Source organism: Mastigoproctus giganteus, chromosome 14 (genome assembly GCF_048544385.1).
Source record: "Mastigoproctus giganteus isolate SK-2022 chromosome 14, ASM4854438v1, whole genome shotgun sequence".
NCBI lineage: Eukaryota > Metazoa > Arthropoda > Arachnida > Uropygi > Thelyphonidae > Mastigoproctus > Mastigoproctus giganteus.
Genome location: NC_143588.1, coordinates 46,260,508 through 46,283,450, shown reverse-complemented (window position 1 = coordinate 46,283,450; position 22,943 = coordinate 46,260,508). Strand labels below are relative to the sequence as shown.

Below are 22,943 nucleotides of genomic sequence, written 5' to 3'. Positions count from 1 at the left end.
GGTACCTGCGTTGAAATAGTACCCTTCTTCTTTACTTGATCAAAAACTGATTTTTTTCATTTTGGTTGTATGTGAAAACATTAGTGGTTAAGTATTATTAAGGTAGCACCATAATAATAGGGAAAAAAAAAAGTTGGCATGTCCCATATATCAGTTTTTTAATTTAACATTACAGCAGTTAATGTTTTAATATTAAATAACAACAGAAAGAGTAACCATCACCATGTCAACATTTATGAATTTTTATAAAAAATAAATCTGTAGATTTTACAAAAAGCTTTTTCTTTCTTTCTTTCTTTCTTTCTTTCTTTCTTTCTTTCTTTCTTTTTTGTGTGATACGTTTATCAATACAGACCTACTCAGTATAGACCTGCTGAATACTGAAGTCATGATTGTTGTAATTATGTTTATAATTATAAACATAATCTTGATTTTGGTATTCATTGGATCTGTATTGAAAGGTATTTTATCTTTGATGATATCTTTTTCAAAAATGAAAATCTGTGAAAGATACTTAAAATGATATGAAAATGGTAATTCAATGTCAGCAAAAATTTAATAAAACAACTTTCTGCAGGAGCAAAATTTCTGGTTGAGCAAACCAAAACTAAAAATAGCAATTGTGTGCCAAGCACAGATGATTGCTTGTTTATTTGTTTTTTGTTTGCTCTTCTACTTTGTGAATAAATAGTTACTCGATATTTGGAGAAAGTGTAGATTCTAATTTCTTTTCTTTTCCATTCAAATTTGGTTTTTGTTCTTGTGAATTATGAAGTTAATTTCTTTTTACTTCAGATACAAATAATACTGGGTGACTAGTGCAAGAAGTATTGTTTTCAAAAGTTTTGGGATGCATATAGTGGAAAAAGGACAGGTGAGATGGGACTGGGGTAGGTCTATCAGGGGGCTGGAGTTAATGATGTCAAGCAGCTATCATCTTTTGAGGGCACAAAAAGGTGATATTGTTGTACATGATGTACTAATGATATTAAGAGTAGAAGATCTGAGAATTTAATTAACAAGTGCAGAACAGTGTTCAGAAAAAAATCGTAACGACGAGTTACGATTGAAACTGAAAGTGTTTGCAATTCTGACCAGACACAGTAGGAGGATTACATGATGAGAGCCTTGTAAATCATTTAGGCCCTGGAGAGAGACTGTGCAAGTCTCATGGGGTAGAGTTTTTCTCAGCATAATTTGTGCTGTTAATAAGAGAGACTTTTTACAGGATGGAATGCATTTAAATAGATGGGTGAAAAAATATTTTCTGATGCTATCAAGTCAGTGTTAGGTTGGTTGGAAAATTCTGCAGGCAGAGGTGTGAGTGATTCTTGTATTGCTTCTATTGAAACATGCAGCAGCCTGGAAAACATTGTATCAGAGATTTCAAGGCCTGCTGGTATCCTCATTAGCAGAGGCATATGATGCAAGAAAACAATCTTATATAGCATCAACCAAAAAAAAAAAAAAAAAAAACCCTACTCACCATTCATTCCAAATGTTTGTCTAGTTCTGCCTTCAATTTATTTAAGCTATCAACTTCCACAACAACAGATGGAAGTTTGTTCCAGCAATCAACTACCTGCTGGCTAAAGGCAAATTTCTGTACATCTATTCGACAACTGTCTTTCCTCAATTTCAGTTTATGCCCCCCTCAGGTTTGTAATCTGAGATTTGTTACAGCTTTGTAATCATGAAACAAGCAAATTCATGAGCTGTGTTAGGGTTACTAAAAGTAAAAACAGTTGCATGTATATATATTTGTATGTGTTTGCTAATGCCAGGAACATAGTAAATAAATTTGATGAATTTGAAGTACTGGTTAAGTCATCAAATGTGAACATTGTAGGGATATCAGAAACATATTGCCACTCAGACATAAGGGATGCAGAATTTGAATGTGATGAGTACAGTGTCTACAGAAAGGACATATGTTACAGTCTTGATGCATCGGGGGTTTCCCGTACAGAAAGGACATTAGTGTTTGTAAAGCAGCACTGTGGGTCCCCCGCAACTCTTTGTAGTATACTCTGTGATGCAGTACAAACTCTGTAAAGGCCAGATATAGCAAAGTTTTACTGTAGTCTGTGTAGTGTAGCATTGGGTTGTGTTGGTCTTGTTCCTCTGGCCATTTAGCCAAAGGCCCCTAGTGGGGCCTACGTTGCCTGTCCTTCACTCCGTGGAGACAAGCTGAGTGTAGTAGGGAGTAAAGAACTTTCTGGTAGTTGGGGCGAATCCTGGATGTTGCTAGGGAGGGCCCTGAGTTAAAAAAAAAAAAAAAAAAAAAAACTGTTTTGTTTGAAAAGGAGAGCAGGGGTGATAGTTAAAGTATTGGAGAAAAGAGAGTGAAGGTAAAGGAGATGTATGATAGGAAAACTTCCCACCTAGAAGTAGGAGATTAAGGGATAGAGGGCACCCCTGTGGAGGGAGCCTACTCTCCATAGGGAGGACAATAGTTACATCTTTAAAGTACAGAAAGGATAGACAGGAGAGAGAGGGGGGGAAGAGTCATGCCCTTGGTTAAGAAGCATATAAAATTTAAGGCCATGCATCCAGCTGGCATGGATGGCCAGTGCAAAATGTTGAATTAATTTGGTGTGACACAAGCACTGGGAAAACCAAAAATGAGAGTAGGAGTGTGTTGTAGGCTTAATGACATGAGTATAATGAACAATTTTGCAGACAGATAGAGTGGGCCAGTAAATCAGAATGTATAAATTGAAAGGCCTCTGTTCTCAGGATTCAATATAAGAATATAATTCAGCTTTACTGAGAAGGCGAATAAAAGAACAAGTTTTGAGTAAAAATTCTTTAATATTAGATTGGAAACAAGTTAAAAATAAAGTAAATAAATCACCAAAAGTTTTTGGACTTAAGTAATAGCTGATTGTTATCTGCACCTCTGTCACACATTTCATCTCGCATGACCACACGGCCAGGCAACTGATATTCTTTATTATTTTTGTAATAACGCTCATTTCCCAACTGAGGAAGGACTACTTTAGTCCAAAAGCTTTTGGTGGTCTATTTACTTTATTTTTAACTTGTTTCCAATCTAATATTAAAGAATTTCTACTCAAAACTTGTTATTTTATCCATCTTCTCAGTAAAGCTGAATTATATTCCTATAAATCAGAATGTCTTAAAAATGAGGGATTTTATATTTCCAGATATTGACTGGAACTTGTGGGTTGGTTGCTCATGCAGCAGCATGGCTTTTGTGGAATTATTTGATAATTGTTTTCTGTGCCAGCATGTTAATAAGGCAAAAAGAGACTGCAGTGTCCTTGATCTGATTATCGGTATCAATTCTTCATGTATGATGAATCTGCAGATGAAGACTCACTAGGTGGCATTAATCACAGTCTACTGTCAAGGGCAAAGGCTTTTGCTTTCATAATGATGATGACAGTGATCTCGAACAGTTTTTAAATTCTCTGTGGTACTATCAACTGATGGTGTTGTCAACAGCAAATTCTAAGTGAGAAGCATTCAGGGAATTAATTACAGAAACTACTAAGCTTTTCATACCAAGGTATGAAAAGGTAAATAAATCACCTAAATGAATGTCAGATGAACTGACAATACTTGTGGCAGAGAAAAAAAAAATTCTTGGGATACATATAAATTATCAGGTGTATTTTAATATCAGGTGTAATATAAATTATCAGGTGTAAATAGCCTGCAGTAACATCACAAAGGAAGTTGGGCCAGCTTAGGCAAACTATGAGAAATCTCTGGCAAAGAAAAGCAGCAAAGGCTTTTTTAGTTATGTAAACGTTAGTAGGAAGAGAATGAATCAGTCACATCAGTCCACTAGATATGAATGGTTTAACTGATTGATCTAGCTCAGGTTGGTGACAAACTAAATAGGTATTTTGCATCTACATTCACACATGAGGAATTTTTTTTATGGAAGTGAATGCCAGAAGTTTATTAAATTCTGACTGAGAGCTATATGATTTTGTGATAACTGAGAATAAAGTGGAAGAGATATTGTTGAAACTAAATATAAAAATGGCACATGGGGTGGATTTGAACCTTAACAAATCCATACTGCAGTTGCATTATGGATTTGTTAATGGGCAGTCTTTGACATCATAGATTTTGGAAAAGCTGTTGATACTGTTGCACATACAATACTGTACAAATTGGAGCAGTGTAGCATTAAGGGTAAGTTGCTGCTATGCATAAAGGGATGGATGAATGGGAGAGGACAGAGTTGTTATTAATGGGCACTTTGCTCTTCCTGGACAAGTAGTATTGGCTTTTTTATATATTTATTAATGATATTGATGAAGGCATATCAGGCTTAATATCTAAATTTGCAGATGATATGAAGTTGGCAGGGTGTTTAATGTTTTCAGTAATCAGGGTATGTTACTACAACAAAATCAAAAAAATTAGGCAGATGGCTAAGAAGTGGAAATTGAAGTTCAACCTTGACAAATGTAAGGTACTGCATATGGGTGGCAGTAATCCCATATTAACCTACCAACTGTATGGTACCGCACCCAGGGTAGTGGAGAATGAAAAATACTTGGGAATAATTGTTCAGTCAGATATGAAGTTCCCTTAGCAGTGCAGAAAAGTTTCCAGGACAACTAATGTGGTTTGGTTCTGCAAATTGCAGCATATGGAGACTAGGCTCATGGAAGGAAACCTGATTGAGGTGTTTAAAGCTTTGAATGGACTGAGTGAGATTAATGCTAATGGAATCCTTCATCTTGCTCAAACTGCACAAATGAGTATGCATAATTTCAAATTGAGGAAGGATGGTTGCAGGATATATGTATGGAAGTTTTCCTTCAGCTAGGGGATTGTTGATTGTTGGAATTGGCTTCCATCTGGTGTTGTAGAGGTGGTTAGATAGAATTTATTCAGATGGACATACATTTCCAGATTGCTGATAGTTAAAGAAATAATGCAAGGTCACTTTGGTAGGGAAGAGAGGAGCCATAAGGCAATCACAACATGGATTTGCTGAAGGCAGATTATGCCTGACTAGTCTGATTAACTACAATGAGGTTATCACAAAGTGGATGCAAAGAATAATTTCAAATTGTATACTTAGATTTCACTAAAGCCTTTCATATTGTACCACAATTGTTGTTCAAATTGGAGCAAGCAGTGTGGCACTATTAGCTAGTAACTACTATAGATAAAGGAATGGTTAAGTGGTAGAACACCAAAAGTGGTTATAAATGGCCACTACTCTTCATGGACCAATGTGATGAGTGGCATACCGCCGTCTGTGTTTGGTCCCTTACTGTTTTTAATATATTTTTTTGTGATATTGATATAGGTATATCAAATTTGTTGTGTAAGTTTGCTGCTCTTCTCTGAGAGAAAGATGGGCACAGTGATGAATAACACTAATCAGAGTATGTTGCTTCAAGAAATTTTAGTTAAACTAAGTGGATTGAAAAGTGTCAATTGAAGTTTAACATTAGTAAATGCAAGGTACTGTACTGTATTTGGGATGCATTAATCCCATGATAACATTTCACTTTGGTAGCACCAAACTCATGGTAACTGATAAGCCAAAAGATTTATCGGTAATTATGGAGTTTGACATGATATTCATTTAAGTAAATTAAATGATAAAGTATCTTTACATTTTCTGAGATGACACATGCAAAGGGACATAAATTTAAATCAGAAAAAGATGGTTAGGGAATAGTTGTATTTGAGTGGGTTGTTTTTTTGGTTGTTGTTGTATAAGCTTTTTTTTCTTGAATCCTGTTGCCAGTGTTAATACTAAAAGATATATATGTCAAATGTAAATTTTTTTCATTCATGTTAATGTATTACATAACATTTCTGGAGAAATGTACTGTAGGCTACCATAATTGTTGTATACCTATGGTAGCCTACAGTACATTTATAATTAAAATATAATTATGGTACATTTTGCACATACGATTTGTATATCTGTGTCCTAAATCAGACTGATAATATTTTCAGGGCTTGAGAGGTATTGATGGGCTTCCAGGACAGCCAGGATCCCCTGTACGTATTATTTTTAATTTTTTCTATATAGCAAGAAATTTAAAACTTTTGCTAAATTTTTTAATTTAATTTTTTAATTTAATTTTTAAAAATAAATTATCATCTCTCTCTCACACACACACACACACACACACACACACACACACACACACACACACACACACACACACACACACACACACACACACACACACACACACACACACACACACACAAGGAAAAAAGCTTAGAGTAAACCCTTACTTTAATGGATGGTGTCCACCATATCAGGCTTTTTGTGCATACATTACCTGTTGCTGTAGCTACCTCATTTAATTATATTTACCATCATATAAAATATGCATATTTTTCCAATAAAGCATGCGTAAGCAGGAAATCGGGATTTTTCCCCACTGTCAGCCTGTTGTGCATTTCAAATATCAGTAGGGAGTAATCTGTACCTTCAGCAAGCTTTCCGTTATCATTATATGAAACAGCAAAATTTCAAGCTTCTACACTGCATACAATAAGTGCAATAAAATTCAGTATTGAAGTATTTAATGTTTTTTTTTTATTTTATGGTATAACATTTTTTTTCATAACGTTCTAGCAACTTGGGCAATTGTATGCATTTCTTTTGAGTTTAACAGACAGGCCTTATCCCCTTATAGTCAGTTAAAGCAACGTTTTACTGTACTTGCAGATAAAAAAAAATATTTTAATTTGATGTATTGTGTTTCTACATAACTCAAACTAGCTCATACATTTCATCAAGTGCTTAATAAGTTTTTGTATCTTCAACTAAAATTCTTTCAGCTGAGGGGCCAACTATCTTTTAAAGCTGCTGTAAGTTCTTTATCAGAGTAATATCTGTTGCCTTGGAATGTACTTTAAACTTGGAGATTTTTGGAGTCTATGGATGGGATGTGAAATCTTGCCAATGTTGTATTCATGCATTGTCATGTTGAAGCAATGCTGTTGTATTGCTTTTTTTTTTTTTTAGCTTATTCAGCATCACAGTGCATCAGATTGACTTGTTATTCTGCTAATGTACATATTTCAGCTTCATATTTCAGCTTACCAGTATATTCGTACTATATTTAGTCTCTGTTGGTTTGTGTAGACTATTGTATTATTCTTTAATGTACATTATTCCTGTATATATAGGGTGTTTCATAAAATGTGCACTGTACTTTCAGGACCTGGAAGCAATGAAAAAAAGTTCATATAAACATGTAGCTGATTCTGAATGGTTTAAGAGCTGTGCCTGTTTGAATTTTAAGAAAATGGCTATCGAATTTTCAGTGGTAAAAATAAAAATAATAAGAAAATAAGAATGAGCAAACATGTATCTATATGAATTAACATTTTATTAAGTGTTTATTCATACACAGATCCACATCCTTCCTAAAATTAGGTCTGGAGGCCTCATTTTAGGAAAGATGTGGATATGCTGGAATGTGCAGAGAGAACGGCAGTGTGATTGGCGAGGAGATACATAAGGCTTCAGTGCTGCAAATTGCAGTGTCTGGAGGCCCTGAGTGCCAAGCGATAGTGACAACCAATTTTCTCTCTGCATCATATAGAGTGATCTTTCCAAGTGATATAGTTTTCTTTCTTTTCCAGTAGCATTTTCTCTTTTGTTTATCTCAAGTGGTTCTGTGCTTACAAGGTTTAAAGTAAGAACCCAGAAAGAAAATCCACCTTTCTTTTCTTAGTATGTATCTTAATTTCTAACAAATTCTACTAACTTCAACAACCGCTTGGTCACTGGTGCCACTGATCCTGCTTCCATGTGACAGGGTTGGTAACCTGGGGAAAAACCAACTCTCAGGGCTAAAAGGAGCAGAAGTGGCAATCAGTGAAAATTCACTTCTTTAAGTGGAATTCCAATTCAAGTCACCCCACATAACACACTGAATTCTTACAAGGAAGTGATCACTGAATGAGATCTATTAAACATTTCTGAAGAAGAAATAGTCCAGGAACTAAAAGATCAAAACATCACTAAAGAAAAAAGAATACAAAAAGATGGCAACTTAATTCCAACACATAACATAATCTTAATGTTCAGCACACCTAATCTACCATCTACAGTCAAAGCAAATTACTTAAATTGCCTTGTTCAACCCTTTATCCTGAACGCTCTAAGATGTTACAAATGCCAGATGTTTGGTCACTTCTAGACAGTATGCTAGGGAGAGGCAGTGTGTCCAAACTGTGGGTGCAAAACTCATAACAAACAGAATGCAAGACACCAATTCCACAGTGTTCTAATTGCAGGGGCAACCATCCAGCATACTCCAAAGATTGTCACCAATCAGTAGCATGTCAGACAGCAGTGTCGATCTCAGACTGGGCTCTTGATTCAGCACCCATCTAAACTGCACCTAGTTGACCAAAGCATTGTAAAGTAGCAGAGATACCTCAAAAATCAGATCCTTTTGAAGTGAAAGAATCACACCCATCAAGAATGGATACAGATGATATTAACAGTCAAGAAGAACTGCTTGAAATACATGCAGATGATGATAGTAATGACAAAGGACATGTCATTTTTCCCAGAAAAGAAAAATCAACTTAACCATTATAAAAAAAAAAACTCCACTCATAAAAAGGAGACATATTCATCTTCCACTTACAAAACCAAATAATGGAACACATCATACAATAGAATTGCAGAGGTTTTCATGGCAACATCAGTAGTATCCATGAACTAATTGACTGCTTCAACCTGTTGCAATGTGCTTACAAGAAACCAATTTGACACCCAAGTTTCCCATTCAATCAAAATTATACTGACTTTGGGCAACATAGATCTGATACCATTAGTGCTCATGGAGGAGGAACCATACTCTTGGACTTAAGGATGTCCTCCAGATGCATTCATCCTTACAAACCTCCTTAGAAGTAGTTGCCACACGTATAGTAATTGGTCTCAATTTAAATTCCACCTAATCATCCCTATACTGTTCAGGAAATCAAAGGTCTTGTTTTCAGTTATCATCTCCATTCTGTTTACAAGGTGACTTAAATGCACATTACCTATTACAGGGTTCCTCCACCTCATACAGACATAGAAAGCTAATTGAAATGCTGATTAATAGACAGAATTTTATGTTATTGAATACTGGCTCCTACCTGTATCCATTCACTTACTGGATTGACCCCTGAAACAGACCTTTCCACTTGTTCTCCAATCCTCTAAATTAGAGGATTGGAGAATTGTTAAGAGGTACCCAATCCAAGTATTGAGTGGGTAACTCTTAACGATTCTCACAACAGCAACCATTATCCACTAATATGTAAAATTCAAATATCCTATTCCTAAAGAGCAGACCCTAGTTTGGGCATCTCCGTAGCCAGGTGGGAAGGAGCAGCAGTGCATAGCACACGCTTCTTGATTAGACCGGGGTTCGAGCCCATCACCACCAAATATGGAGTATGCGGAAAGGTCAGAGAATGACCACCGCATATCCCGGAGCAATATGGCCTTAGTTGCTAATGCTCCTAAAAATCAAACAACAGCAACAGATCCTAGTTCAAGCCCCTTACTGCTAAATACGGTTGATCTGCCAACCTGCACTGGACCAGCATGGCAGATTATGGTCCATTTTCCTTAACATTAATCATTGAAGAGGCTTTCATCCTGCAGTGAATTGATAATGGCTGAAGTTTACCTTTTTTTTTTTTTTAATCCTATTCCTTACCAACAAATGATCCAGTAAAATGGAAATTTTAAAAGGCTGACTGGATAAAATACAGCTTGCACAACTTGTTCGACAGCCATATCATCCAGTCCTGTTCCATCAGCCATGTTACTAAATATGTGACAAATCATATTATAGAATGTTGCCATTCCACAACATCAATATCGAGTCAGAAATTGATGAAAATTAAATTAGTGGTGGATTGAAGATTGCGACAATGCAAAAAAAAGAGAAAAACAAAACATGGAACCTATTCCACAAGCATCCAACCACTTCGAATCTTATTAATTATAAGTGACATTGACAAATCAACACTGTTCATCAGAACAGTGTTAATTTGTCTCAGAGAGTATCAGCAAAAAGTTGTCTTCTGCTTGATCCCAGGCCATACTTGAATACCAGGAAATGAAATTGTGGATGACGCTGCCAAAAATCCATCCAGCACAGCCTCAATGAATTTTCTAGTACTGTTCATTGATTACAAAGTGCACATAGAAAATATATGTAAAGGACAATGGACACTTCATTGGCAAATGCAAATACATAATAAACTCCTTCAAATTAAACCTGTATGTCATTTATGGGCTTCCAGTCAGAACCCAAATAGCCACACTCATCCAACTCATCTATTCCTATTGTCAGGCAATGATCCTCTGCAGTGTATGCACTGCCACACACCACTCACAGTAAAACATATGCCAACCGGGCTAGCCAGGTGGGTAAAGTGCCTGCCTGGCAACCCAAAGGTTGTGGGTTTGAATCCCGCCTCGGGCATGGATCAGAGTAAAATGCAAAAACTTTGGGAAGTGCATTATGGCCACAGAAGCTGATGTGCAAACAACTAACAAAAAAAAAGAGTAAAACATACATTCCTGGAATGTGCCTTGTATGATAATGCCCATCTGTTGTCATTCAATTCCCTCTCACAATTCCCTCTTACAGGAATTGTCATTTGGCCCTACCATAGGCAAAAAACCAAATCTTACAGAATTTTTTCTCTTTCCTGAAATGAATAGGATTATAAGATTGCTTTTAACAGCTTTCACAGCAGCCAACACAAGTTATGTGAATCAATTTGATAGGTGCAGTATGGCCTAAGTAGCCATTGCACCAGAAAATACAACACCAACAACAGTGTCTGGAGACTAGGCACATGCACAGTGATCTGATTGAGGTGGTATTTAAGATTTTAAATGGATGGAAGCAAGCCCAATACTGATGCCATTCTTTCTCTTGCTCAGACTACACAGCACATTATAGCCTTAGTTGCTAATGTGCCAATAAAACCCAACCAACCAACCAGACTACACATGAGGTTGCATAATTCAAGAGGGAGGATGGTTGTAGGATACATGTGCAGAAGTTTGCCTTCAGCCAGCAAGTAGTTGATTGTTGGAACAAACATCAATATGATATTTTGGAAGTGGGTAGTTTGAATAAATTCAAGGAAGAAACTAGACAAACTATTGGTGGAGGCAATGTGGTAAGTTTTTTTTTTTTTTTTGAATGATGCTGTATAAGCTTGCTTTCTTGTATCATTGCTGCTGTTAATACTAATATCAGATACGTCTTTGATAATTTTTATTTATTTTATATTATTTTTATTTTTTACCATTTCCATATTTTTTATTTTTATTATTTCCATTTTTATCATTGCAATGATAAAAGTAAAAATCCATTGGCATTTTTTTTAATTTTAAAGAGCTATAGCTCTGTAACCATTCAGAATCAGACACATGTTTATATAAACTTTTTCATTGTTTTCATGTCCTGAATTGATCCTGAAAGTATATTATGAAACATCCTGTATACACACACGTATATATATATATATATATATACACAATTTTTTTTAATATTTTAATTTGTAAAATGATCTGTTACACATTATATTTATTTATACTTAGGGTCCAATAGGAAGAGCTGGTCCCCCTGGTTTTCCAGGTTCTCCAGGATCCAAGGTAAAAAAATATTAAGCAAAACTTTTTTGTGTAACTCATATTCAGGTTATTATAATAATCATCATACAAATAAAGTTTTACGAGTTCTTTACGATAAAGTTCTAAAAACGTTATCTTAGTTTTTATATTTTTATCCTGCAGTTATTCAAAGAAGAGCGTTTTATTATGGTACTAGTAAGCACTTTTACATTTTCAGTTTATGTGTTTTTTTTAATGAAAATCACAAAACACGAGGCCTTCCTAAAAAGCGTCTTCTTTCATCTTTTCAACCTTCAGCACATGCACATTACTAAGTACTGTGCATGGGCTGAAGGTTGAGAAGATGAAAGATGATACTTGTTGATATTAGATTTGAATTTCTGTAGATTATAATTTTCTTGAAATATGCATGAAGGAAGGTTGTTCCAGAAAAGGGCAGTTGAATGTATAAATGAGGAAGAAGAAAAATTGGTTCTGTGAGTTTGAAGTTGGACCATAAAAGGGCATTGATAGGTTGTGGAGGCGCCTCTGTAGCCAGGTGGGAAGGAGCAGCAGTGTGTAGCACACACTTCTTGATTAGACCGGGGTTTGAGCCCGTCACCACCAAATACGGAGGATGCGGAAAGGTCAGGGAATGACCACCGCATATCCCGGAACAATATGGCCTTAGTTGCTAATGCTCCTAAAAACCAAACAACAAACAAACGATATGTTGCAGCATATGTTTGGGAAGCTTTGGAACAGGCAGTGAGAATTATAGAAGCTAATTCAGAAGAACAGTGCCCATGGAAGTATCTGTAGAAAAGGCATGCAGCAGAAACAGAACATCTATGAGACAGTGAGAGCGAAGAGAATTTGTAAGAGATAGGTCATTATTTAACCTTACTGCCCTCATTTGAATGGAGTCCAGAAACCTGAGAAACCAGTTCCCACATCTGGGGTGGTGCCCCAGATGTGGGAACATTATTCCATGGTAGGGCAGATTTGCAATTAGTACAGAGTGAACAGCTGTTTGGAAGAAAAGTAATGCCAAAAGCAAAAGAGAAAATCCAGTTTTTAGATGCAGAGGAAGCAATATTTTTAATAGGCTTATGCCAAGAAAGAGATTAGAAGTCAGGGTAATGTCCAATAGAGATGTATGATCTTGCCTAGAAATCAGCATGTCATCAAAGATAAGCATAGGAGTAGAAGAATGCTTTTTGTGAGATATAAGACAGGACTGAGTTTTAGAAGCATTGAAATCAACCAAGTTATCTTTGACCCACTGGAGAATTACCTGGCGATCAGCATTTAAGGAATTGGAGCTGTTTGTGCAGGGCAAGGTTTCTCAAACTTTGAGGAATGTGGAATGTAATGTGCTGTCATCAGCAAAATTATGGGTAGGATTCCCAGTCAAGGGAATAATTCTTTAATATACAAGAGGAAAAGAGTATGAAAAAACCATCACTCGCAGTGTGCAGTCAGCGAGAAAACTGGATGCTCATTTACAAAAAAACAGTTGGCAACTCATTAAATGGAAGCTAATTAAGAAGATCTTTATGCCAAACACGGTCAAAAGGCTTTGAAGTATCAAGAGTAATTGCTTGAGTTTCATCAAACTTTTCCATTGAATTTGTCCATAAGCCAGAATGTCACTGGTGGATCAACACTAACAGAATCCATACTGGCGGTCATTGATCAGTTGTATGGTTTCTAGATGGTTAAAGAGTTGTCGGTTAATTGATTTCTCTATTACTTACTTTAGAAAGAGTAGAAGTAAGTGCAATGGGATGATAATTGAATGGAAGGAATTTGTTGCCCTTTTTAGGAAGTGACTGCATATGAGCAAATTTCCAAGCAGAAGAGAAAACACCTCTGGAATAAGAAAGCGAAAAAAGACGGAACAGGAGTAAGTTTAGGAATATAGGTTTTGAGAACAAGTTGAGAAATACCATCAGGATCTGTAGCTCTCTTAGCATTAAAATTGTTCAAAATCTTTCTGACATCCTTTTGAAAGAAGGCCACAAAAAGGCATTGAATGGAGTGTTCTGGGAATGGTGGGAGGTGGTTTACCAAGATCATCAATGCACGATTTGTAATAAAAATAGGATGCTAGTAGGTCAGCTTTATCTTTGGCTGAAGTGGCAATAGAACCATCTGGTTTTGACAGAAGTGGGAATAGAGATGGGTAAAAGTTGTGGCCAATAGTTTGGCAAGAGACCAGAATGCTCAGCTACCATTTGGACAAGAAGCAAGTTTTCTACTCTTAGCCTGTTTGAAATCTGTTTTGTACTAATTAATAATTGCTTTACAATTGTTGCAAGCTTTGGTGTAGGCAGAAAATGAAACTGGAGATTTGGATACAACCAAATTACAACATGTAACATCCTTCTCTTGAACAGACTTAGCACATTTATTGTAAAACTAAGGTTTAGATCAAGGACAAGATTTTAAAGTGGAGTGAGGAATAAAGGATTTCATCCCTACAAAAATAATTTCAATGACATGATCTGAGCAAACATTTGCATCAGAATATTTGAAACAGTAATCTAAACAAAGAAAATAAATCTCTTAGATCACCCCATTTTGCATTCTTGTAATGTCAAACAACATGAGGTTGAGAATGGCCACGAGAGATAGGCTCCATTAGAGAAGAGACCATCACCAAGGAGTGATCTGAAGTGCCAAGAGGACCACTCACCTCGATCGTGTATGTAGAAGGGTTTTTTGTGAGAAAAAGATCAAATATGTTTGTGTGGTTTGGATTGTCTGGTATTCTGGTAGTAAATTAACAATCTGTACAAGGTCATTAGTAATTGCAAAAGCCTCAGCATCTCGACCAGCTGGGTCCATGTGACTAGAAAAAGGAAGCCAGCTGGAGTTGTGATCATTAAAATCACCAAGGAAAATTACCTCACTGTTAGGAAAGTTAGACTGGAGAAAGTCAAGTTTCTAAGAGAGGAAGTCAGAGTTCCAAGTAATTAGTGGAGTTGCAGTAGTACAATACCATGGCAGCTCATTGTGAAGGAATTCACAGTATGAGATATAACCAAAACAATGCCAATTTAATTAATTAACTTAAGTACTTTGGTAGATGGCTATATTAAAATGATGCTTTTGCACTAATCTATATGTTAGTCATTCTACCTCATAGCATGATGCCTTTGCCCTTAAATATTTTATAATGTAACTTGCTTAAAGCTGGCATATTGGGAAGCATAATTTATTATGTTAGATTAAATCGTTCTTAATTTTATTAAAGTGTTTTTATTAATAATGAAATATTATTTAATCATATATGTTTAAGATATATAGCTTTGAATAAGAGTTACCTTTTATACTGTTATATTTCATAATTCAAGTATATGAAATGTGACCATAAAGTAATGAAAAGTGGAAGAATTTTCTTGTTCTCTCTCTCTCTGTCTCTCATAGCAAGTAGTCCGTAATGATAATTCATTCGGTATAATTCATGGCAATTCACATTAACGGAATTGTTATGAATTGATGTGGCAGTTCACATTGATTCAATTCATGTGAAGTTACAACTTTGAAATTAGAAAATGATTAATGCTGTTTGCCATTTCAAAATTATGAATAGTACAAGAGAAGGACCAGTATCTCCTGAACAAGTTATCATAGAATTTTTTTATCTGTTAAATAAATGACAAATTATCTTTTAAAGCCGTTTGTTTAAAAGTAGTGTAGTACCAAGGCAGATCATGGAAAGACCAAGTTTAAACTGCCAGTTGGATGTATTTTGATAGTTTAAACTCTGTTGGTTGCAAAAACAGAAGATAGGAAGAGAAAATCCTTGTGCTTTCCATATTCTGAAAAGCCCAATTAGTGTTAGTTTTTTTCAATACTTTCAGTTTTTTTCAGTTACTTTACTGGTATTTACCAGTGAACTTTATTTCTTTTGTTGTAGCTTCTTGTAACCTGTATATGTAACCTCTTCTTTTGAAATATCTTTTACACACTTCCTAATTCATTTCACAAATATACGTGGTGTCAATTCTAATCTCAAACCCCATGTACTTTTTCTGACAGAATCTCAGTTATCGGTTGATTCAGCTACTGCTCATCTCAGATGCCCAAATTATTTGCTGTATGATTCCTTTCGCTTCAAAGGTGGTACTTGTGCATATGTCCGTTCTGATATTCCCTGTCAGAGACTTGGAAATTTGGAATCTTACTTTCTTTGATCTTCTTTGGCTTAAAATCTCTCTGCCACATTGTTTAAAATTCATCTGTTGTCTCTACTGTTCTCCCAACTCCACCAATCACTTGGAGCTCTTTGACTTCCTCTCTTTGCAACTTGACTTTTTCCAGTCCAACTTTCCTAACAGTGAGGTAATTTTCCTTGGTGATTTTAATGTTCACAACTCCAGCTGGCTTCCGTTTTCTAGTAATGACAACCAACCCAGCTGGTCGAGATGCTGAGGCTTTTGCAATTACTAATGGCCTTGCACAGATTGTTCATTTACCTACAAGAATACCAGACAATCCTAATCATACAGCCAACACGCTTGATCTGTTTCTCACAAACAACCCTTCTAAGTACAAGGTCGAAGTGAGAGGTCCTTTAGGCACTTCAGATCACAACTTGGTGATTGTCTCTTCTCCAATGGAGCCTTTATCTCATGGCTATTCCCAACCTCATGTTGTTTGGCATTACAAGAATGCAAAATGGGATGAACTGCGAGATTTCTTTTCTTCTTTTCCTTGGTTGGATTACTGTTTCAAAACTTCTGATGTCAACTTTTGCTCAGATTGTCTCAGTGAAATTATTGTTGTAGAAATGGAATCCTTTATCCCACACTCGACTTTAAATTCTCGTCCTTTATCTAAACCTTGGTTTTCCAATAAATGTGTTAAGGCTCTTCAAGAGCAGAACGTTGCATATCGTAATTGGCTTGTTTCTAATTCTTCAGTTTCATTTTCTGCCTAAACCAAAGCTTGCAACAATTGTAAAGCAGTTATTAATCAGTCCAAACTAGAGTTTGAACAGGCTAAGAGTAGAAAAGAAGATTAGTGAATGGAACAAAGGGTTGCTCTTACAAAGAAAGGTTTAAGTTTTGCAAATTACAGAGTCTGGAGACTAGGCACCGGCGAGGTGATCTGATAGAGGTGTATAAGGCTTTGAATGGTTTGAGCATGCTCAATGCCAATGGGATTCTTCATCTTGCTCAGAATAATCAGCTCAGAGGGCATAAATTCAAATTGAGGAAGGACGGACGGATGTCGGATAGATGTGTGGAAATTTGCCTTTGGCCAGCGGGTAGTTGGTTGGTGGAACCAACTTCCATCACTTGTTGTTGAAGTTAATAGCCTAAACAAATTTAAGGCTCAACTGGACAGGTATTTCGAGCGAATGGAGGGGTGAAATGGGAGTGGTGCTCTTTTTTTTTGGCTGATGCTGAATAAGCTTGCTTTCTTGCATCATATGCCTCTACTAATGCTAATGCTAACTTGCTTCTTGCCCTAATGGTAGCCGAGCATTCTGGTCTCTTGTCAAAGCTATTGGCCGCATCTTTTGCCCATCTCTGCTCCCACCTATGTCCAAACGAGATGATTCTGTTGTCACTTTAGCCAAGGATAAAGCTGACCTGCTAGCATCCCATTTTTCTTCCGACTCGTGTATTAATGATCTTGGTAAAACACCTCCCACCATTCCCAACATGCTCCATTCAATGCCTCCTGTGGTCTTCTGTCAAAAGGATGTCAGAAGGATTTTGACGAATATTGATGCTAAGAAAGTTCCAGGTCTCGATGGTATTTCTCCATTTGTTCTCAAAACCTGTGCTCCTGAACTTACTCCTATTCTTTGCCGCCTTTTTTCACTTTCTTATTCCAAAGGTGTTTTTCCTTCTGCTTGGAAATTTCCTCATATCCAGCCAGTTCCTAAAAAGGGTGACAAATTCCTCTCATCCAATTATCATCCCATTGCAATTACTTCTACTCTTTCTAGAGTACGATAGGAGGGAGTATACGATGAGAGCCTTGTCGATCATTTCGGCCCTGGAAAGATTGTGCAAGGCTCAAGGGGTAGAATTTTTTTCAGCCTGGACTGTACTTGTTAACAGGACAGATTGCTTCTACAGGGATGGGATACACTTAAATAGAAAGGGTGCAAGAATATTTGCTGATGCTATCGAGGCAGTGTTAGGTGGGTCGGAAAATGCTAGCTTGGGGGGGGGATACAAAGACGAATAGATTAACAGTAGCCACTGGCAGAGGTGCACTGCTTCTATTGGAATGAGCAAAAGCCTGAAAAACAAGATTCAGGATATTTCAGAGACTGCTGGGAGTCATTGCGGTACAAGTAAACACATGGGTTGTGTTAGGGTAGCTAAGAATAGAAATAGGTGCATGTATACTTGCGTGTACACCAATGCTAGGGAGTTTAGTAAATAAATTTGATGAATTTGTGGTATTGCTCAAAACATCAAAGGCAGATATTGTTGGGATATCAGAGACTTGGTGTCACACAGATATAAGGAATGCAGAACTGGAATTTGGGGAGTGCAACGTCTACAGAAAGGATAGACTGGATAGGAAGGGAGGAGGGGGTTATGCTATTAGTTAAGAAATACATAAAATCCAAGGAAGTGAAGCCAGTGGACATCGCTGGACAGTGCAATGTCCAATCAGTTTGGTGTGACATAAGCATTAGGAGATCAAAATTGAGAGTAGGAGTGTGCTATAGACCTAATGACTCTGATAAGTATAATAAGAAACTGTACAGGGAAATAGAGTGGGCCAGTAAATCAGAGAGTCTTATAATGGCGGATTTTAATTTCCCAGATATTGACTGGAGTTTGGGGGCTGGTCACTCACACACTAGCAAGGCTTTTGTGGATTTTTTGGATGATTGTTTTCTACATCAGCATGTTCGGGAGGCAACTAGAGGGAGTAATACTCTTGCTTTGATTATCAGCAGTGATTCTTCATGCATTAAGAATCTGCAGATAAATGAACCACTAGGTGCAGTGATCACAGTGTGCTGAAGTGGGATTTACTCAAAGAGGTAACTACCATTAGGGGTAAAGGGAAGGGTTTATTGCTTTCGTAAAGGCAACTACGATGGACTGAGACAGTATTTAAATTCTATACAATGGGACCAACTGATGATGTTACCAACAGTTGGTATGTAAAGCTACTAGGCTTTACATACCAACTAAGAAATATTGTTCAAGGTTTAGGCCTAAATGGATGTCAGATGAAATGAAGAGGCATATGTCAGAGAAGAAACATGCATGGGATACATACAAATTAACACACGTCACAGAAGCCTTTGATAGATACAAGTTGATCTGTAACCAAGTTACAAAGGAGGTTAGGCAGGCGCAGGCAGAATACGAGAAATCTTTGGCAAGGGATGCAAAGAAAAACAGGAAAGAGTTCTTTAGTTTTGTAAACTCTAGAAGGAAGGGGATGAATCAGATTGGTCCACTTGATATCGATGGGTCAACTGTTGATGATCCTACTCAGGTAGCTAACAAACTAAATGAATATTTTGCATCGACATTCACACATGAGGAGTTATTTAGCGAGGGGAAAGCCAGAGGTGTATTAAACTCTAGCAGTAAGCTAGAGAATCTTGTAATAACTGAGAGTAAAGTGGAGGAGAAACTGTTGAAGATAAACACAAGAAAGGCACCCGGGGTGGATGGGATCTATCCAGTTATATTAAAGGAGGCAGCAGCTGAAGTAAGCAAACCCTTAGCCATAATTATGAGAGCTTCCTTGGACTCAGGGGAGGTACCCGCAGACTGGAGATGTGCAAATGTGACCCCAATTCACAAAGGAGGATCAAAGGCTGACACAAGCAATTATAGACCTGTGAGTTTAACTTCTGTTCCAGGAAAATTAATGGAGGCACTAGTTAAAGAAGCACTGAAGGATCATTTAGACAAGACTTCAGTTATAGCTCGGACACAGCATGGTTTGTAAGGGATAGTCTTGCCTGACCAATTTGATTGGATACAATGATGCAGTCACAAAGGAACTGGATGCAGGAAATAACTTTGATATTATATACTTGGATCTTAGAAAGGCTTTTGATACTGTTGCACATGGAAGACTGCTACACAAATTGGAGCAGTGTGACACTGGAGGCAAATTGCTGCTGTGGATAAAGGGGTGGCTGAGGGGGAGAAGACAGAGAGTGGTAATCAATGGACACTGCTCATTGTGGACTAATGTTATTAGTGGAGTCCCTCAGGGCTCAGTGTTGGGTTCTGTATTCATAAATGATATTGATGATGGTATATCAAGCTTAATGTCGAAGTTTGCAGACGATACAAAGGTAGGCAGGGTTGTCAAGGACACTACTGACACTATGCTGCTGCAGCAGGATCTGGAAAGGTTGAGCAGATGGGCTGAGAGGTGGCAAATGAAGTTTAACATTGACAAATGTAAAGTACTACATATGGGAAACAGCAACCCCAGAGCAACGTATCAACTCTGTGGTACTACACTGACAGTGGTAGAGAATGAAAGGGATCCGGTGGGTGGTTGTGCAGGCAGATATGAAGTTCTCTGAGCAGTGCAGACGGGCTGCAGGAGTAGCTCATGGTGTATTGTCAATGATATATAGGAATGTTTCTAGTAGGGATAAGAAGGTGATTATTCCCTTGTATAAGGCAATGGTCAGGCCACACCTAGAGTACTGTATACAGGTCTGGAGGCCTCATTTCAAGAAGGATGTAGAGCTGCTGGAACGAGTACAGAGAAGGGCAACAAGATTAGTGAATGGAACAAAGGGGTGCTCTTACGAAGAAAGGCTCAAGTTTTGGGAATTACAGTGTCTGGAGACTAGGTACCAGCGAGGTGATCTGATAGAGGTGTATAAAGCATTGAATGGTTTTAGCATGCTCAGTGCTGATGGGATTCTTCCTCTCGCTCAGAATAATCACCTGAGAGGGCATAAATTCAAATTGAGGAAAGACAGATGTAGGATAGACGTGCGGAAATTTGCATTTAGCCAGCGAGTGGTTGGTTGGTGGAACAGACTTCCATCCCTTGTCGTAGAAGTTGATAGCCTAAATAAGTTTAAGGCTCAGCTGGACAGGTATTTTGAATGAACAGAGGGGTGAAGTGGAAGTTGTTTTTTGTTTTTTTTTTTGGTTGATGCTGCATAAGCTTGCTTTCTTGCATCAAATGCCTCTACTAACGCTAATGCTAAAAATGCTAATGCTAAAGTAATGGATAAATCAATTAACTGCCAACTCTTAAACTACCTAGAAACCTTCTGTCTGATCAACGATCGCCAGTATGGATTCCGCCAGTGTCGATCCACTGGTGATATTCTGGCTTATGTTTCCCATTTATGGACTAATTCAATGGATAGGTTCAGTGAAACACAAGTAGTTGCTCTTGACATCTGAAAGGCTTTCGATCGAGTTTGGTATAAAGGTCTTCTAAACAAACTTCCATCTTATGGTTTGCCAAATGGTTTTTTGTAATTGGTTATCCAGTTTTCTCTCAGATCGCTGACTGAGGGTGATGATAGATGGCTCTCTGTCTTCTAACTTCTCCACTAATGCCGGTGTCCCCCAAGGTCCAGTTCTTTCCCCCACTCTTTTCCTCTTGTATATTAATGACCTTCTTCCATTGACTGGAAATCCTCTGCATAGTTTTGCCGATGATAGCACATTGCATTCCACTTTCCATTTTGAGAAACCTTGCCCTGCGCAATCAGCTTCAACTTCTCGAAAATCTGCTGCCAATTCCTTAAATGCTGATCTTCAGGTAATTCTCCAGTGGGGCAAAGACAACTTATTTGATTTCAATCCTTCTAAAACTTAGTCTTGTCTTATATCTCGCAAAAAGGATTCTTCTGCTTCTATGCTTATCTTTGGTGACACTCCGATTTCTAGGCAAAATGATATATCTTTTTGGGGATTTCCCTGACTTCTAATCTCTCTCGGTGCAAGCACATTAGAAATATTGCTTCCTCTGCATCCAAAAAACTTGGTTTTCTCTTTTGCTCTCAGCGTTACTTTTCTTCCGAACGGCTGCTCACTCTGTATAAATCGCAAATCCGCCCTGCCATGGAATATTGTTCCCACATTTGGGGTGGTGCTCCCAAAACCTCTCTCAGGCTTCTTGATTCCATTCAGAAGAGGCCAGTTAGATTAATTAATGATTCATCTCTAACAGAGTCTCTCCACTAGCTGTCTCATAGACGTTCTGTTTCTGCTGCATGCCTCTTTTATAGATATTTTCCTGGGCACTGCTCTTCTGAATTGGCTTCTACAGTTCCTGCTCTCTGCTTCAAAACAGTCCGAACACGTACAGCCACTACCCAACATCCATTTACTGTCCAACTTCAAACTCACAGGAGCAACCTTTCATATTCTTTGTTTATTCATTCAACTGCTGTTTTCTGGAACAACCTTCCTTCATATGTATTTCCTGAAGTCTACAGAAACCTATATCAAATATAGGAGCAAATATCTTCTTTTGTCTTCTCAACCTCCAACCCAAGCATGGTACTAATTACTATAGGTTCAAATACCTCTCGTGTTTGGGGTTTACATAAAAAAAAAAAAAAAAAAAATGCAACCAATCACATCATATTGCCTTTAATGTCACTAATGTTGGAAAGTAGTTTTTACTTTCCTTCCAATTTTTCATCTTGGAAAGAGAACAGAGAAAGAGAATTTATAGGGAGATAAATGTGATAGATAAAATCTGTGATAAAGCTATGTGATTTTTTTTGTTAAAAATTTTGCAGGAATTCGATAATTAGTATTAGTAAAGTATACTAATATACACATGATATACACACAGTATATCATGAACTGATATGCTGTAAATTCCCTACTTCCTTTAATTAATTTTAATTAACTATTAATGAAATACTAGTTTCTGAAGTGTTTTTAAATTAGTAGGCTGAGAATTTAAGCCAATAAGCCAAAAAATGGAAATCCCCAGCAATATGAATTGGAATATTTTTTTAGAAAAACTCTCTTTTTATTTTGTATATATTGTGGGTACTTCTTATATCTTATCAAACACAGATGAATCTCCGAGATTCATTAAACAATTATTTTTAAGAAAATGGATAAATCCAGAAAACCGCATGAGAGCTGGCTGTACAGAACAGAGATGTCACTTCAGAACTATAAAAGTTTTTACTGTGCTCCAACCACATATAGAAATGAGTTAGGTCATGGGATTATTTGTTGCTATTCACAAGAATAGCAACTCATTGATAACTATGATAGAGAACTCAGAGTTTCTGAGTTTCATAATTCATGCATGATGCATTAAGCTGATGAAATGCAGTCACCTAACCCCATAAGCAGTTTTT

General features: G+C 37.1%; 1 protein-coding gene across 1 annotated transcript in view; it reads left to right on the top strand.

Moving 5' to 3' along the window:
- Window positions 1-22,943, top strand: part of LOC150075107 (uncharacterized) — a 617,581-nt gene that overhangs the window by 233,495 nt on the left and 361,143 nt on the right. The window contains exons 16-17 of the mRNA XM_090388926.1: window positions 5,968-6,012; window positions 11,609-11,662. Of these exons, the coding sequence (XP_090245052.1) occupies window positions 5,968-6,012; window positions 11,609-11,662 (99 nt within the window). The remainder of the gene's footprint in view (window positions 1-5,967; window positions 6,013-11,608; window positions 11,663-22,943) is intronic.